Source organism: Podarcis vaucheri (assembly GCF_965113315.1).
Source record: "Podarcis vaucheri genome assembly, chromosome: 16".
NCBI classification, from domain to species: Eukaryota; Metazoa; Chordata; class Lepidosauria; order Squamata; family Lacertidae; genus Podarcis; species Podarcis vaucheri.
The window spans coordinates 43758329-43774999 of record NC_138754.1 but is presented as its reverse complement, the minus strand read 5'-3'; the positions used below and the strand labels follow the sequence as shown (position 1 = coordinate 43774999).

At 47.9% G+C, this 16671-nt stretch overlaps 2 protein-coding genes across 4 annotated transcripts in view; one reads left to right on the top strand and one right to left on the bottom strand.

Annotated features, from left to right (window-relative positions):
• Positions 1 to 62: 62 nt before the first annotated feature.
• SRRD (SRR1 domain containing) lies at positions 63 to 4555 on the top strand. Of its 2 annotated transcripts, none has more exons than XM_082203824.1 (7): positions 63 to 289; positions 1517 to 1557; positions 1727 to 1998; positions 2079 to 2177; positions 2371 to 2522; positions 3007 to 3052; positions 3810 to 4555. In XM_082203824.1, the coding sequence occupies exons 1-7, from the start codon at positions 78 to 80 to the stop codon at positions 3996 to 3998; spliced, it is 1011 nt and encodes a 336-aa protein (XP_082059950.1). In that variant the 5' UTR covers positions 63 to 77; the 3' UTR covers positions 3999 to 4555. The 2 variants fall into 2 exon arrangements, with proteins under 2 accessions (XP_082059950.1, XP_082059949.1); XM_082203823.1 differs by having other exon boundaries at positions 257 to 551; positions 1522 to 1557.
• TFIP11 (tuftelin interacting protein 11) overlaps positions 4511 to 16671 on the bottom strand; it is a 28492-nt gene continuing 16331 nt past the window's right edge. For both annotated transcript variants that reach the window (XM_082203781.1, XM_082203780.1), the window contains 4 exons: positions 9614 to 9857; positions 7799 to 7941; positions 6678 to 6843; positions 4511 to 5426 (listed from right to left, as the gene is read on the bottom strand). In XM_082203781.1, coding sequence (XP_082059907.1) covers positions 5071 to 5426; positions 6678 to 6843; positions 7799 to 7941; positions 9614 to 9857 — 909 coding nt within the window. In that variant the 3' untranslated portion in view covers positions 4511 to 5070. The remainder of the gene's footprint in view (positions 5427 to 6677; positions 6844 to 7798; positions 7942 to 9613; positions 9858 to 16671) is intronic.

Below are 16671 nucleotides of genomic sequence, written 5' to 3'. Positions count from 1 at the left end.
CCACCGCCACGCGCTCAACGGTCACATGACCCGCACGTGACGCGCAGAGAAGGGGGCGGACCGAGGCCTAGGGCGAAATGCGCAATAAACACATCCGGTTTGCGATCGAACCGGATCGGAGGAGAAAGGGAATGAACGGGCCAAAGAGAAGCGCCCTCGGAGACACTCCAAGGGCTGCCTCTGCCCGGGCTCCAACTCTGAGCCCTCCCAGCCCAATATTGTGCACCGTTTGTTGCGGAGTGGCGGTCGTAGCGTCGCTACTGCCCCGCATATGGCGGCTGCCGAGTGGGTGAGGGTAGCGGAAGTGGTGTGTCTGCCACGCGCCTTTCCTCTATGGTCTCGACGGGTGCCGCGGAGGGACTCTCCTGGTGGAATCGCGCTCGCCCCTGGCTTTGCATGGAGCGCTGCCGAGCGGGCGAAGGCTGGGACGCCCCGGGAGGGAGCAGGAGGCGGCGGCGGCGCCAGCGGCGGAGAGAGGAGCGGGGCGGCGGAGAGGCCGAGAGCCCCGAGGACGCGGGAGAAAGGCAGAGGCGGCGGCTGCGGGAGGCGTGGTGCGGGACCGTGGATCCTCCTTGGGCAGGGGCAGTCTACCCCGAGGGGCAGCTGCGGGCCGCCGGGAGGCCTCCGGGGGAGCAGGGGGCGCGCTGCGTCGTGGGCGAGCTTTCGGGGGCCACATGCCAGGAGCGGGCGGGGCCAGTGGGCGTGACTTGGGACTTCCGAGACGGCACTCCAGCCAGAGTCGGAGAGCCCAGCAGGAGGGCAATCGGGGCATTTTCGCTAGCGGGGGAGGGGGCGGCCCCGGCCACATGCAGCTTCAAGGCGGGCCTGAGGTTCCCCCTGGGCAGGGCAGACTACCTCTGAATGCCCAGCTGCTGCAGGGCAAATCCCAAGGAAAATGTGCCGCATTCCTGCTCTGCTTCTGAGCTTCCCAAAGGCTCATAGCTGTGAAGGGGCCTCCTTGAAGTATCTGACTGGCTGCTGTTGGAAATGACGCCTTGGTCTGTCGGTCTTCGTGGAGCTGGTTCCCTCAGATGTTTTGGACTACAATTCACATTATCCTCAGCCAGCATTATTGTCTTTCCATCACCCGCAGCATCACAGCTGTGATAGCTGCAGCTGATGGGAACTGTAGTCCAAACTAGCTGCAGAACTGGTCTGTAATCGGTTCTAATTTGCAGTAGAAATATATATATTTGTCCAGTAGCAACTTAACACTTCTAAGTTACACGTGGGTTGGCAATTTGGCAGCAGTTGGCCAACAGGGAACTCTGTGTATGCTCAAGGATGCTGCTCCCTTATTACTTCACATATCCACTTGCATTTAAATCAGGTTCTGGGATTACGGTAAATCCTGATAAGTCTCTGCTAGTATCCTCAAAACCATCATAAAGAGGCGTACTGGGTCAGACCAAGGGTCCTGCTAGTCCAGCCTGCTGATCCCACAAGATCCTTCCAGCCCTAAATCCCACCTTCTGTAACATAACTTCTTCCTCTTCTCCCTGCCTTTCTGTGACAGTTCAGAACTGCAGAGCTCAGAATTCTGGGATTCAAGCCTCGGTAAGTCTTGCATCTCAAGAGAGACCTTGGATTTTTATTTTGTAGCTACAGCCTTGGATTTGTGCCTGTTTGTAAGCAAATCTACCCAGGGGTGAAGGTGGTGGGGAGGCAAGATGCAGTCATGGCTGAAGTGGCATTAGTCTATATTGCACTCTCTTTCATTGCTCAGGAACCATCTTAAAATCCCTCCCCAAACACCCAGCAGCAGGGAAGGGGGTAACCAGACCTTCCGTGGAGAAAGCCCTCTCTGCCTTTGAGAAGCTGCAGCTCACACCACCAGCTGAGTCAGTTCTTGAGCCCAACTCCCAGCTGCAGGAGGAGCCCAGCCGCAGCAGAGCCCAGGACTTGCAGTGTGTGTGTTATGGCATTGGGAACTTCTCCTCTTGCGTTCAAGCGAGATACCAGCTGGCCTTCCTCCTGCTGCTGCTTGAGGAGCTGAAGGTGAGGGTCACAGCTGTGGCAGACTTGGGAGCAAAGCTCGCCAGAAGCACACAGGCAACATTCCCTCTCTCCCCTTGCAGATCCCTGAAGATCTGTGTTACATATTTGACCCTGTCTTTTCCACGCTGGAAATCAAAGTCCTTGCCCATCTTGGGCTCACGGTGCTCCTGGAGAATGAGGTGAGCTCCAGGAAGAGAGGAGCACGAACTCAGGGAGAAACGTGCCCAGGGATCAAAACACACAGCTGAGGACTGTGGCCTTTCTCAAAATGATTGATACCCAAAGTTCACAGCTTTTTAACTCCTTTAGCTCTTGTGGGCTGGGGGTTGGTTGCAGTTCTTGCAGGATAACACCCCTCTTCCTTGCATCCAGGAGGGAAAACGCTGCATCCACAATCCTACCATCTTCTACATGGTCCACTGCGGAAAAGCTCTCTATAACAACCTGCTCTGGAGCAACTGGTCCATAGAGGCCCTTTCCAAAATGGTCATCATAGGGAACAGCTTCAAGGGCATTGAAGACAGGTAGGGAACCCTTCTGCATCACCCAGCCCAAGAGCAGGCAGGGCTGGGCCTCTTGGCTGCTGCTGCTGCCCAGTGTCTATACAAGAACAGAATTGGCATTTTCCACTTGTCTTCCCAGGAAAATCTGGGTTTTGAAAATTCAACTCCTTTTTGCAGTGATTTCCTAAGAATTTTTGCAAGTATGGTAGTCTCCGAAGGCATTTAACCACACACAGAATGGGGAAGGCTTTGCTCTGCCTCCGCAGTTGGAGGGAGGGCTGCTTCTCCCCACAAGAGGGAGAGCACTCTTATGCTCAACTGGCTTGCAAGTTTCCCATAGACATGTGGCTGGTCCCTGTGGGAACAGGATGCTGGATTAGATGAGCTGTTGGCCAGACCCACAAACCCTCTGGATGTTCTTAGCTTAGCAGCACCCTCTGCTTAGTAGGCCGTGGTGTTGCCTTTGTTGCAACTGCCAATGATTTCTAATGCCCTTTGCTCCTAGGGTGCTGAGCAGGATATTCCAAAAGGACTACAGTTACATTGCAAAGGTATGGCTTTGTTGCTTGAATAACAGTGACTGTTCACCATCCAGCAGAAGCCCTTAATGCGTCAGCTCCTAATTGGGGGATGGGATCCACGCTTACCAACTCTTCTCCCTTATTCCCGCTTGGCTGTGTTCTCAGCAGCTTTGCTTTTGCTGGGCTTATAAAAGTGTTCCAAGAGCTGAGCACCCAGCTTCAAAGGCAACTCTCTTTACAAGCTAACTCCCTCATAAAACAAGCTGACTGAGGCTGCCCTTCTATCAAGCCCCACTCAGTGGAAAACAGGCATCTGGTGGGTCAGGGCGCAGCAGAGCTCTTACGCAGGAGTGGAGCTGCTCTGCACCCAGCAGACACGGAACCTGCTGGATTGCTTGGGTAGCCTTTGATGTGAGCTGGCTTTGGAATCTGCACATCCATTTTAGTCTTATTGGGCACTGTAAAACTTGAAAGCATGCCACACAAATACCGAGATCAGTGGTTAAGATAGGTAATGGAAAAGCTAAGGACCTGTCACCCCTTAGACTGGATTTCCAATTCCCATCCTGGAGGGATATGTCAGGTGATGACAACAGAGGACCACAGGTTCCCCAGCCATAGGGGATGAATTCTGAGGAGTCAAAATATCTGCTGCAGGGGCTTTCATAAATGTGGCACGTGGCTAGCTGTGGATCTGAGCCTGTTGCTCTCCTCCTTTCTCAAGGGCCAGTACAGCAGCCAAGTCGCCCCCATTAACTGCCTCTTTGCTGTGCTTGACCATTTCTAGGTTTTAATAGCAACAGATGAAGAAGCCCTTCCTTCTCACCCTCAATACTTGGACATATTTAACGACACCTCTGTCCACTGCTTTCCTCTGGAGAAACTGAGGGACCTTCCCCCAGAGATCTGGAAGCTTCAGGAGGAGCCAGTTTACCCAGATGAGGATCAGCCAGAGATCATCAGAAACAAGAAATGAAATTCAATTCCAGAGGCTATGGACTGGAGGTGCAGGGCTGGGTTTGGGTTTCCTTCTTTGGAGAGGGGCTTGAGTTACTTCTGGTGTTGCAAAGAGTTCATGTTCATGTTAATGTCACACACACACCCCACCCTAAAGCAGATGACTAGCCACACTATTTGTGTGTTGCTCTATGGCATCTCCATGGGACAAATGAGGCATGCGCAGCATGCACAAGATGCCAAAGCTCTCCTTGTCTCTCTCTCGCTTGTTCACTGAGCGGCAGAGCTTGGGAGGATCAGTGGGGCAAACCCAAGCATCACCACCATCTCTGTTCAACTCTGGTCCGGTACCTCCTATGAGAGGTCCCTCATGGGATGGGAAAAGGGGCAGAGATCTGGTGGTGCTAGGCAAGCTGCCCAGTAGGACTGGGCTCCCTCATTGGGGGGGGGGAGAGCCATTCACACTCCCAGCTGCTGCTGCTTCACAATTAAGGCAGCAACTTCTCAGAAAACCAAATTTCTCCACAAACCTTGTATTTCTAATAATGTTTTTAATTAAAAGCAACACACACTGAACTTTTGTGGTCATTTCTTATTGCCAGTTACCTCCTCCCCTGTTCAACATTGTGAGCAAGCCCTGACTCCTGCCAGGTCAAACTGCACCAACAGTGCTGTGATCTCACACTTGGAACTCCTGTCTCACTCTAGCTGATGCATCTCAAAACAAAGCTTAAAAAAAAAAGTTGACATTTTTATTCAGGGCATCAGCATTTTCTAGATGCACTGATTGGAAGCTCAGGTGGACTAAGGCTGAGCAAAGGGTGGAGGTGCTTCCAATCAGATTTAGTGGTTATGGTACTTGGCCCCCAGCCCTAGATACAGGGGGCTAGACACCTCGCAACATTAGATGCACTTGGTTTGCACTGGTCTTTCTGCAGCCTGGCAGGAGTGTTTCAGCATAGCCCTCAACCCACACGCACTGGGGCAGCTCCCGCTCAGGGACTGCCTTCCTGCACCTCCCGGTCCCCAGTGAATGAGGCAAGGCAGCCTGCATGGCAGCGCTGTGCCCCCTGAGTCCCAGCACCTTGTCCTCACTTTGCCATGTCGATGAGGCTCTGCAGGGAGGTGGGGACCCAGGTCTTCTCCCCCTGCACAAAGACCACACCCCGGTCAATGTAGATGACGATGCGGCCAAAAGTGTAGAGCTGCTTCCCTTCATGCCGTTTTCCAATGACTGGCATGAAGACGATGTTGTGCTCCTCCGCCTTGGTCTGGATGAGGTCCTTGAAATTCATGGGCACAGAGCCTGCGGCCATGCCGATCCCGCGCTGCGCCATGTTCTCAGCCTCCCGGCGCTCCTGCATCGCCTCATACTGGAAGTCCTTCCGGCGCTCTGTGTGCGTGAGGTAGGCAATGTTCTCGCGGGCCCCAGGCTGCATGTAGCCACCTGGCAGAGGAGCAAAGGGAGAGAGATGAGATGGCAGCTGGCAAATTTTTGCAGCCTGGGCTCTGCACAGGCCCTCCTAGCACACAGCCAGAGCCCAAGGGAAGAGGACACGGGGGGTCACACAGCCTGCAAGGCTGCCCAATGAGCTGGAAAGGGGGAGCGAGGGGACAAACAGCAGAAGAGGAGCCCTCAGCTGGATCAGGCCCAAGTGGGCCCATCTGCTCCAGCATCCTGTGTTCTCGGTGGCCAACCAGATGCCCTAGCGGGAACCCCGCAAGCAGAACCCGCAAGCAGAAGAGCAGCCCTCTCCCTCCGGTGGTATTCAGAAGCATCACTGACTCTGACAGGGGAAACTGAGCACAGACATCCTGGCTGGCAGCCTCTGATAGCCCTTTCCTCCTCCATGAACCTGCCTAATCCTCCTTGAAAGCCATCCAAGTTGGGGGCCTCCTGGGGGAGCAAGTTCCATAGTTTATGCAGTCCCTGTTTCTTCTCCCACTGTGCTGATTTTGACGAGGTAAGGAATAGCAGACCTTCTGAAATTGGGGCAAAGAGGAAGAGGAGAACCAACTGTTCTGGAGAGCTGGAAAGGACTATAAGAAACATGGGAGCTCATAGTGCAATTCTATGTGTGTTTCTTCAGAAGGACGACCCCTTGGATTCAGTGGGATTTACTCACGAGTAAGTGTGCAAAGCAAGGGTAGCCCAAATGGTGATCTCCAAATGTGGACTACCACCCTCCCCAATGGCCGCTTGAGGCTGGTGAAAATCGTGGCCCTTCTACAGGGCTCTGCAGCCTCAGTCTCTTCCATTTTCCTTCTACAGTGGTGCCCCGCAAGACGAATGCCTCGCAAGACGAAAAACTCGCTAGACGAAAGGGTTTTGCGGTTTTTGAGCTGCTTCGCAAGACGAATTTCCCTATGGGCTTGCTTCGCAAGACGAAAACGTCTTGCAAGTTTGTTTCCTTTTTCTTAACACCGTTAATACAGTTGCGACTTGACTTCGAGGAGCAACTCATAGAACGCGGTGTGGTAGCCTTTTTTGAGGTTTTTGAAGCTTTTCCAAAACTTTTCCGACACCGTGCTTCGCAAGACGAAAAAACTCGCGGAACGAATTAATTTCGTCTTGCGGGCACCACTGTATATGAAAAGGGACACTGTTGTTTTGAGCGACTGTTTCCAATGATGATCCTTGAATTACTTCACTGCCCAGCCAATGCAACATTTGTGTTGGCATCCATCACTCACGCACCGACACTGGAAGAGACCGCTCTGTTCATGATGTCCAGAGCCTCGTTGAATTTTTCCTTGATGGAGGGATGGGCCAGCACCTGGTCGGAGAACATCGACTTCCAGCCCAGGTACCACTTGGTGATCTCTTCGTAATTGGGGTTGTTGCTGAGCCAGGAGCACAACACCTGCAGGAGGAGGAGGGTCAGCAGCAGGGAGACCACAAGCAACCCACCCCACCCCCCAAGGCAGAGCTCACAGATCAGGGACTCAAGGCTTTACTTGGGCTGCGGATGGGACAGGCTCACGAGGAAGCAGCGTCTGGTGCATTTCTGATCCAGGGACAAGTATTTCAAGGGAAAACCAGAAGCCACCCAACTTCAAAAGGAGAGGGCCAGCAAAGCCCCTGCTGAAGTCTGGCAGCTCACATGGAACTGTAAAGGGCGGCACTGGTCAAAAGGAAAAAAACAAGTTCCAGCAACACCAATCCACCCCTGCTAGCAGAGAAGCCAGAAAACCTAGCAGGTCCAGAGAGATCAGATGAGCAGGAAGGGAAAGGGAGGAAAGATGGCACACAAGACGTTTCTTGTCAACTGTCCCTCGACAGAGATAATTATGTGGTGATTAATGATAACTGAGTTGTAAATCTTGGTTATCGCATCTCTCTGGTCCTCTACTTTGGACTGTATGTACACGAAGGTGATGGCTGGCTGGTGAAAGACCCTGTGTGAGAGGCAAGGAAAGGAAGAGCTCCCAGGGTGGGAGGCTGGGAGAGGAAAGGGAAGCTCCCAGGTGAGAGCTGAGGGGGCACCCCCTTCTGTATGAGACATGGGTGAAGATCTGCCTTTGAGAGAGGACTTTGCACTTTTGTTGTTGTTCTAAAAACAGCCATATTAAAAGTTTTGTGGCAAACAGATAAATCAGGTGAGCCTGCTAAGCTGCAGGGCTCCAGTCCATTTCAGCAGGGGTACCCCGCGGGGGCAGAGTGAGGATTCCTTACTGCCTCTTCCCTGGAGCCACCCTTAAGCAAAAGCTGAACTGAATGTGAGTTCACAAAACCCAACACTGCTGTTTGTGGCAACCTCAGATGTCCCTAAGGAAAAGTGTGGCTGAACCCAGCCGGACACTGCTGGAGTCACACACCTGCAACCACTTGGGGAAGAAGTGCTTCTCCAGGATCCCCACAAGGCTAGAGACAGAGATCATCCCTTCCCAGTCCATCACCCAGAAGAAGGAGTCCATGTGCTGCTGGTGGGGGTTGATCATCAGCTCGTTCAGACACAAGCCTGTGGAGGAATGTGGAGACGACAGCAAGCTTAAACCAGCTCAGCCTAGAGAGCAGAGGGACTTCTTTGCACGTGCACCCCCCCAATTGTTGATGTTCTCCCCTCAAGGAAACCAGCAAAGCTGCAACCAAGATAAACTTTGTAGGGATGATCGCTGGGTCCGGAGCACACTCCCCACCCGCAGGCAGCCTCAGCCTGCCTGCACGCGTGACCTTGGGGTGCGGAGCACACTACCCCTCACAGACAAAGCCACAGCTGTCTGAACATCATGCCTTCTGTCTAACCTTTTGTGATCTCAGTAGTCTGTGGTGTCCTGTCTGTGACCTTTGTCTCTGAGACCTTTGTCTCCTTCGTCATACACTGTGCAAGGGGAAAATGACGCGGTGGAAACAGGTGCCAAAATAACTTTGTACCACACCACGAGCTCGGGACTGGAAGAAGTATAAAGGTCACAGCCCAAAATGTATCTGCCTGGGTTTGCATATTTGTGTCAATAAAAGGAGGCTCCACAGGGCTGGCCGGCAGCTTGCTTGCAGCTCACCTGTGCGCAGCTCACCTGCATGATCAACTCCTGCCTCATGTCCTTCACTTCAGAAACAACTTTCTCTAGTGAGGATCCCAAAAGCTCTTTCAAGCTGTAAGAGAGCAACTGCTGAACTCCCTGTTCCTTCCTCACTTGGATACACTTCTCCCTGAGCTCTGCCACGGATCATCAGCTGGACTAGCCTTCCCCAGCCAAGCACTTTCAATCTGCCCCACTACTGTACAATCGTAGTGACTGAGGACAATGGGAAGTGCCAGATTGGAGGTGGCTGCCCTAGATTCCTACACTGGAGAAAACATTGCACTGACTCCAACCCCAAACATTTTCTGCCCCCAAGAGCAGCCCAAATAGGGAGACTGGGATGGAGTATAGCTGGCAGCTGCAAAGCATCAACCCTGTACTTCCTACCCCATATCAGTTTCACATAACTCAGCAACAGAAACAAATTTTAAAAATTCCTTCCAGTAGCACCTTAGAAACCAACTAAGTTTGTTATTGGTATGAGCTTTCGTGTGAATGCACGCTTCTTCAGATACACTGAAACAGAAGTCACCAGACCCTTATATATAGTGAGAGGGTGGGGAGGGTTCACCCTTCTGAGTAATACCCCTCCCCTCCCTGAATTTGCAACTCAGCAAGACAGCAAGCCAATAGGAAAAGTGTTCCAGAGCCAAAATGAGCTCCGGAGGCTCCTACCTGCCTTACCCCACTATCCACCCTGCCTCAAACTGACACCCTACCTACCTACCAAACAAACAAACCCAAATCATTGGATCAGCAAGAATTCAAGTGAGTTTAAGGCACGTGCAAATTCTGCATGCCCACGCTTTGGTCTCTGCCCCTCTTGCATGTGCTTCTGTGGGACAGTCCTGCTTCCTTAACCCCAGAAGGGTTTCTTGAGAGGCAGGGCACCCATTCTGCATGCAAGAAGGTCCAGGTTCAACCCGTGTCACTGTCTCCATGCAGGACAGGGAAGGTGCCTTGCCAGAAATCCCGGAGAGCCAGGCAATGCGGAGCTAAATGGACCTGTGGTCTGTTTTAGAAGAAGGCTGCTTCCCGCAAGGCCTCCAACCCCAGTCGCCCGCCTCCTGGTCTGCTGCAAAGGCAGCTCTGGGGGGACCGACTCACCCAGCTTGGGCACAATGTTCTTGATCATGAAGGCCTCCCAGGACCCCGGGGTGAAGACCTCCTTCCAGGGCTGCAGGATCAGCTTGGCCGAAGAGTCGCTGGGATGCCATTTCTGGAGGGCATTGGACAGCTTGTTGCGGATGGGCGAGTAGAGTGGTTCGAGCCGGGTATGCATTAAGGGCAGCCAGGGGTGGATCCACGAGTGGATGGGGACCGTGTCCGTCAGGGGATTCCAGCTTTCCACCTTGAAGCAAGAGCAGCAGTAAGCCTTATGGGACACCCAGAGGCATTAACTTACTGCTTTTCTATCCCACCTTTTTCTCCAAGGAGCTCAAGGTGGCATATGTAGTTCTTTCCTCCCTCATTTAACTTCAGCTTCAAAGGAAGGAAAATAAAAATAAGATCAGTAGAAGAGAAAGTAAAGTTTCTGACCAAATATGTAGAAGATCTGCAGAAGGGAATTGGAAAAGAGCTAACAGAATAGAATAGAAGATCACCAGATAGAGGACCAGAGCAAAGAGCATCAGACAGAAGATCACCAAACAGGGGAACATTGGATATATCAACATTATCCTTTGGATTGGACCTCCCAGTGAACGTGCCATCATCACTACCAACAGAAGAGGAACAAGCATTGGGAGCAGTTGGGGGGGTTCCGAAGTAACCACATGATGGTGCTGCAGGTCTTGAGCTGGAATGTTAATGGACTGAACTCCCCCGAAAAAAGGCGGAGAGTATTTCATTTATTGAAAAACGAGCATTTGGACTTTTATTTGTTTACAAGAAACACACGTGATAAGGCTACATAGGAAGATATTGAGCAATAAAAGATTAGGCCAAGAATTTATTTCATCGGACAAAGTAAAAAAAAGAGGAGTGGTCCTCTATGCAAAGGAGAGCCTATCACCAAAATTTATATTTAAAGATGATCAAGGAAGATTTGTTGCAATTGAAATTCAATTACAAGGAGAGAAATTTTTGATTGTAGGTATTTATGCACCAAATGAAGGAAAATCGGAGTTCTTTAAGAAGTTACATGGGACTTTGATGGACTATATGGACTACAATATGATTTGGATGGGAGACATGAATGGAGTGGCGTCTACAAATATGGACAAGGCACAGAGACAGGCAGTCACCAAAGATGGTAGACTACCAAAAACCTTTTTTGACATGACTGAAAATATGGACTTAGTTGACATTTGGAGAACGAAGAATCCTCTGGGAAGAGAGGGAACTTTCTTCTCTGAGGCTAAAATGACTTGGACAAGAATTGACCAAATTTGGGTAACCAGGGGACTGGTCCCGAAGATCTGTAAAACGGAGATTTGCCCTAGAACTTGCTCTGACCATAATGCTGTGAAGATGGAAATGAAATTGACGTCAATTGGTTCCTTTAGATGGAGGATGAATGATACTTTGTTTAGGAATGAAGAGGTGACCAAGAAGGCCCAAAAAACTCTAAGAGATTATTTTGAGATAAATATGAATACTACAGTGGAAAAAAGAGTAATTTGGGACGCAAGCAAGGCAATTATGAGAGGATTCCTAATACAACAGAATGTAATTAAGAAGAAAATTCAGAATGAAAAAAAGGATAAAATCCTGGGGAAAATAAAGGAAGGAGAGAAAAAATTGAGAGCAAAACCAAAGTCACAGGAGATCCTGAAAGAAATAAAGCTATACCAAACACAATATATGAAGCTGATGAATCAGGAAATAGAATGGAAGATCAAACAGATGAGGCAAAAGACATTTGAATCGGCAAATAAGTGTGGAAAACTGTTGGCTTGGCAGATGAAAAAAAGACAAAAACTCAACACTATTACGAACTTGGAAGTGGAAGGAAAGAATATACAGAACCCAGTGGAGATCAGGAAGTGTTTTCAGAGATATTTCAAACAACTTTATACACAGGAGAAGCAAAAAGAAATGGATATTGATCGATTTTAAAAAATGAATGGACTACGTAAAATCTCTCAGGAAAAACAGTTAATGTTGAACTATAAGATATCGGATCAGGAGGTGGAGGAGGCCATCCAAAACATGCAATTAGGCAAATCTCCAGGACCAGATGGTTTGACTTCAAGATATTACAGATCTTTGAAAGAATGGTTAATACAACCATTGAAGGAAGTTTGCAATGAAATATTGGAAGGAAGACAGGCACCAGAGTCGTGGAAGGAAGCCTATATCACACGTATACAAAAAACAGAGACTGAAAAGACACAGCTCAAGAACTACCGCCCTATATCGCTGCTTAATGTGGATTATAAAATTTTTGCAGATATTTTGGCTAAAAGATTAATAAAGGTGTTAGCAGAAGAAATTCATAAAGACCAAGCGGGCTTTCTCCCGGGCAGACATTTGTCTGACAATACGAGGAATATAATTAATATTCTAGAAAAATTACAAGTGAATATCAATACTAAGGCAGTTTTGATATTTGTGGATGCAGAGAAAGCCTTTGACAACATTTCTTGGAGTTTTATGAAGAAGAATCTACAGGGGATGGGGGTAGGCCAAGGTTTTGAAAATGGTATAGGTGCAATTTATTCTGAACAAAAGGCAAAATTAATTGTAAACAATGTAGTGACAGAAGAGTTTAAGATTGAGAAAGGGACACGACAAGGCTGCCCAATTTCTCCATTGCTTTTTATATCGGTCCTAGAGGTTTTGCTAAATATGATTAGAAAGGACCAAGAGGTTAAAGGTATTCAGGTGGGAGCTAAACAATCTAAATTGAAAGCATTTGCTGATGATTTAGTATTGACTTTACAGGAGCCAGAACCTAGTACTAAACGGGTATTGGAACTGATTCAAGAATTTGGACAGGTTGCAGGCTTTAAGTTGAATAAGATGAAAACAAAGGTTTTAGAGAAAAATTTAACTATGAATGAGAGAGAGAAGTTTCAGGAGGAGACAGGACTAACATTGGTTTAAAAAGTGAAATACTTAGGGGTTAACATGACTGCTAAAAATGTGAACTTATTCAAGGATAATTATGAAAAATGTTGGACTGAAGTGAAAAAAGAATTAGAAGTATGGACAAATCTGAAGTTATCATTGTTAGGCCGAATTGCTGTGATAAAAATGAATGTGCTGCCAAGGCTGTTATTTTTGTTCTAAACATTGCAAATTTTGGATAAGATGGATTGTTTCAAAAAGTGGCAGAAGGATATTTCTAGATTTGTTTGGCAGGGCAAGAAGCCTCGAATAAAATTTAAGATACTAACGGATGCTAAAGAAAGAGGTGGATTTACATGACAGCAAAAAATGGGAATCTGTTCAAAGACAATTACGAAAAATGTTGGGCTGAAGTGAAAAAAGATTTAGAAATTTGGTCAAATTTGAAGCTTTCACTGCTAGGCCGTATTGCTGCGATAAAAATGAATGTATTGCCTAGAATGTTGTTTCTGTTTCAAACATTGCAAATTTTGGACAAAATGGATTGCTTCAAGACGTGGCAGAGAGATATCTCTAGGCAGGGCAAGAAGCCTAGAATAAAATTTTAAATACTAACGGACGCAAAGGAAAGAGGTGGATTTGCCCTGCCAGACCTTAAACTTTATTATGAATCAGCCGCATTTTGCTGGCTGAAAGAATGGCTGCTTCTTGAAAACACAGACATTTTGGATTTAGTAGGTTTTAATAATGTATTTGGATGGCATGCATATTTGTGGTATGATAAGGTCAAAGCACACAAAGCATTTAAAAATCATATTGTCAGGAAAGCATTGTTTAATGTCTGGATAAGATATAAGGATCTATTGGAAAACAAAACCCCAAGGTGGCTGTCACCGATGGAAGTGAAAGCTCAGAAAAAGCTCAATATGGAGGCCAAATGGCCGAAATATTGGGAAATTCTGGAACAAGAGGGAGATAGACTGAAACTGCAGAGTTTTGAGAAACTAAAAAATAAAAGTGTGAGACTGGCTTCATTATTATCAGATAATGGAGGCATACAATTTGGACAAGAAAATTGGCTTCCAGGTGGAAAAATCAAAATTAGAAACAAAACTGCTAGAACCCAAAACTAAGATTTTGTCAAAGATGTGTAACTTGCTGTTGAAATTGAACACTCAGGATGAAATGGTGAAATCTGTTGTGATTAAATGGGCACAAGATGTTGGACATAACATAATGATGGCTGACTGGGAACAGTTATGGACCACAGATATGAAGTTTACGGCATGTAATGCCCTAAGAGAGAATATTATGAAGGTGGTACATGACACCAGTCAAGCTTGCAAAAGTCTATCATTTGCCCGATAATAAATGTTGGAAATGTAAAGAAACTGAAGGTACATTCTTTCACCTTTGGTGGACATGCCCAAGGATTAAGGCTTTCTGGGAGATTATAATGAAATGAAAAAGGTATATAAATATACCTTCCTGAAGAAACCAGAGGCCTTTCTCCTGGACATGGTCGGCCAATTGGTGCCAAAGAAGGACAGAACTTTTTTATGTATGCTACAACAGCAGCAAGAATACTTATTGCAAAGTATTGGAAGACGCAAGATCTACCCACCCTGGAAGAATGGCAGATGAAGGTGATGGACTACATGGAACTGGCGGAAATGACTGGCAGAATCCGAGACCAGGGAGAAGAGTCGGTGGAAGAAGATTGGAAGAAATTTAAAGACTATTGTCAGGGGTTCAGGAGCAGAGGCGAGGGCAAGGGAGGAAACAGAGAGCGAGGGGGAGGAGGCAGAAGAAAAGATGAGTGATGACGACGACCCGAGATCTCCGAGTCTTTCCAGTGAATCAGAAGATTCACAGGAAGGAGCGCCAGTGGCCAGGGCAAGGGGGGAGCTTAGGGGGACACCCCAGGAAGAAGGGTACAGAGGGGGCTCAGAGAGCAGCAGTTGGAAATCGGGGCCAGCATCACCAGCAGAACGCAGTGGAGAGGAAGGGCGCCAGGTACCGAGCTCTGGCAGCTCGCAGCAGGAGGGAGGGCATGAGTCAGGAGTGGCCACACCTCCATCGGGGAGCGAGGAAACGGTCAGGCGGAAAGTGGAAGGTTGGGCGCGCGCGCCAAGTTCAAATACACAGGAAGGTGGCGCAGTAAGCAGCCCGGAAAGGGAGCCAGGTCCTAAAGCCCGACGCAAGGAGACAGAAGGGTCCGGGGGGTCAGCGTCAGAAGCGTCCCGAAAGGAAGAGACCACGGGGGGCAGAGGGACCCAGAGAAGAACGGTCAGGCGGAAAAGGTGGAGTAAGGCTAGGGTACTTAGCTGGTGTACAGGGGGCGGAGACTCAGACGGAGCTTCGCCGGTCTAACCCTTAAGACGTAGAGCTGCACGCAGCCGCTTGAGAATGGAAACTGTAACTCAATAAAGACTTTTACAAAGTGACCGCTGGCTAGCGTGATCCTCTGTGAGCTAGGATCTAGAAGCAGCTATGACAGCTATCTACAGAAATATTGCAAAATTAATGAATGTTAGAATGATGTCTGAATGAAGTTAAGTAGTTTTAGCAGCAATGTTATTAAGGTGTATGTAAAAATGGATTGTTAACAGGTGAAAATCCAAAGTCATAATTTATTAAGTTAAAGAATTAAGATAAAAACAAAGAGAGAAAGGAATTGCTGAATTAATTAATAGAACTGGAATACAAAAAAGGGAGGTGTGAGGAGGTCAGGGAAGCAAGGAAATGAAATGTAAGGTACGGAAAGATTGATGTGTTTTTTAAATGTTTATTATCTTTTTTCTGTATTTTGTATTTTTATTTTTATTTTGTTTATTTCTTTTTTATTTTTCTCTTCTTATTTATGTAATCTTTTCTTTGAAACTTTAATAAATATCATATTAAAAAAAGAAAGAAAGAGGTGGATGTCAGGGAAGAGTTAGAAGTTTCCAGTTTCTCAGAGGGAGAAAGCATTCCCCAAGGGGGAAGGAGAGCAGTGAATCTAATAGAAGAGAGCAAGAGGAACAAGAGGGAGGGACCGGCTGTTCCCAGGAAAGGCAAGGCTTCAGTTCTAGCTCAGATTAGGAGGAGGGGAGATCCAAGCCAACTGTAGCCAGGAGGTTAGAAAAAAGAGCAGGAAAACGAAGGGAAGGGCGCCTTGGCCATTTTGAGAGTGGCTGGTCATGGAGAAGCAGAGCTCAGAAGGTATCTGAAAGAAGTGACTCTGAGGAAGAATAGTTAAGAACCGTTTGTAAGAATGTTTTGTTAATACGCAATAAAAGGTTTTATAAAAGAACAAGAAGCGTTTGTGTGGTGATCTGAAGAGGACAACGACCAGTCCTGACAGAAGACCTTCTGCTCTGTGCCTCTTCACTATAAGTAAAGAAGGAGAAGCCAAGATGGAGGGAGCTGTGGCGCCAGTTGGGCAAGGAGAAACCCCAGCACTCCAGCTAACGTTACAGGACTTGTGGCAACAGAACTTACAGTTGAAAAGTCAAGTCGATATACTATCGGCAGCACTGGGAGAACATAGAACCATGCTGCAAGCGATGTGTGGAGACAGAGTGAGTAAAACATTTACTGTACGTCCGCGTACCTTCAAGGGAGAAAGCTCTGAATACATGGCTTTCAAGACAGAAATTTCTTACATAATTGAGATAAAGGATAAAGAATTTCAATCTGAGCAAGAGAAGGTTGCTTATATGATTAATTTCTTGGAAGGGAGGGCTAAGGACTGTGTTATACCCCTAATATCTCGGAGGGATGCCGCCCTAGGAAATTTACAAATTTTTCTGCAGTATCTAGACACGATTTTCTTAGACCCTGCGCATGAAATAACCACAGCTAAGCAGCTGTTGAGAATGAGACAAGGAAAGGACACTGTGGGAGTTTATTGGTCCAACTTTAGTTTGCTGGTGCAGAAATTAAAATGGGATCTGAATTCCCCAACAGTTGCAGCCCTTTTTAGGGAAGGACTGAATAATGAGATTTTAGACCAATTGGCCCAAATGCCAGAACCCAGTTCCTTGGACTCTCTGGTCCGAACGTGCCCGCAATTGAGCCTACGCGTGGAACGGAGGGCTAGTGAAAAGAAGGAACAATGGCGACCATGGTGGCGGGAAAAGAATATTATCGAAAGTACAGAGAGCAGA

What these genes read in the sequence shown, in the direction of transcription:
- SRRD (XM_082203823.1), top strand. Translation starts at nt 272, where the DNA reads ATGGCGGCTGCCGAGTGGGTGAGGGTAGCGGAAGTGGTGTGTCTGCCA. An exon ending in CGGCGGCTGCGGGAGGCGTG is followed by an intron (nt 552 to 1,521) that starts GTGCGGGACCGT and finishes GTGACAGTTCAG; the next exon opens with AACTGCAGAGCTCAGAATTC. An exon ending in TGCTGCTTGAGGAGCTGAAG is followed by an intron (nt 1,999 to 2,078) that starts GTGAGGGTCACA and finishes CTCCCCTTGCAG; the next exon opens with ATCCCTGAAGATCTGTGTTA.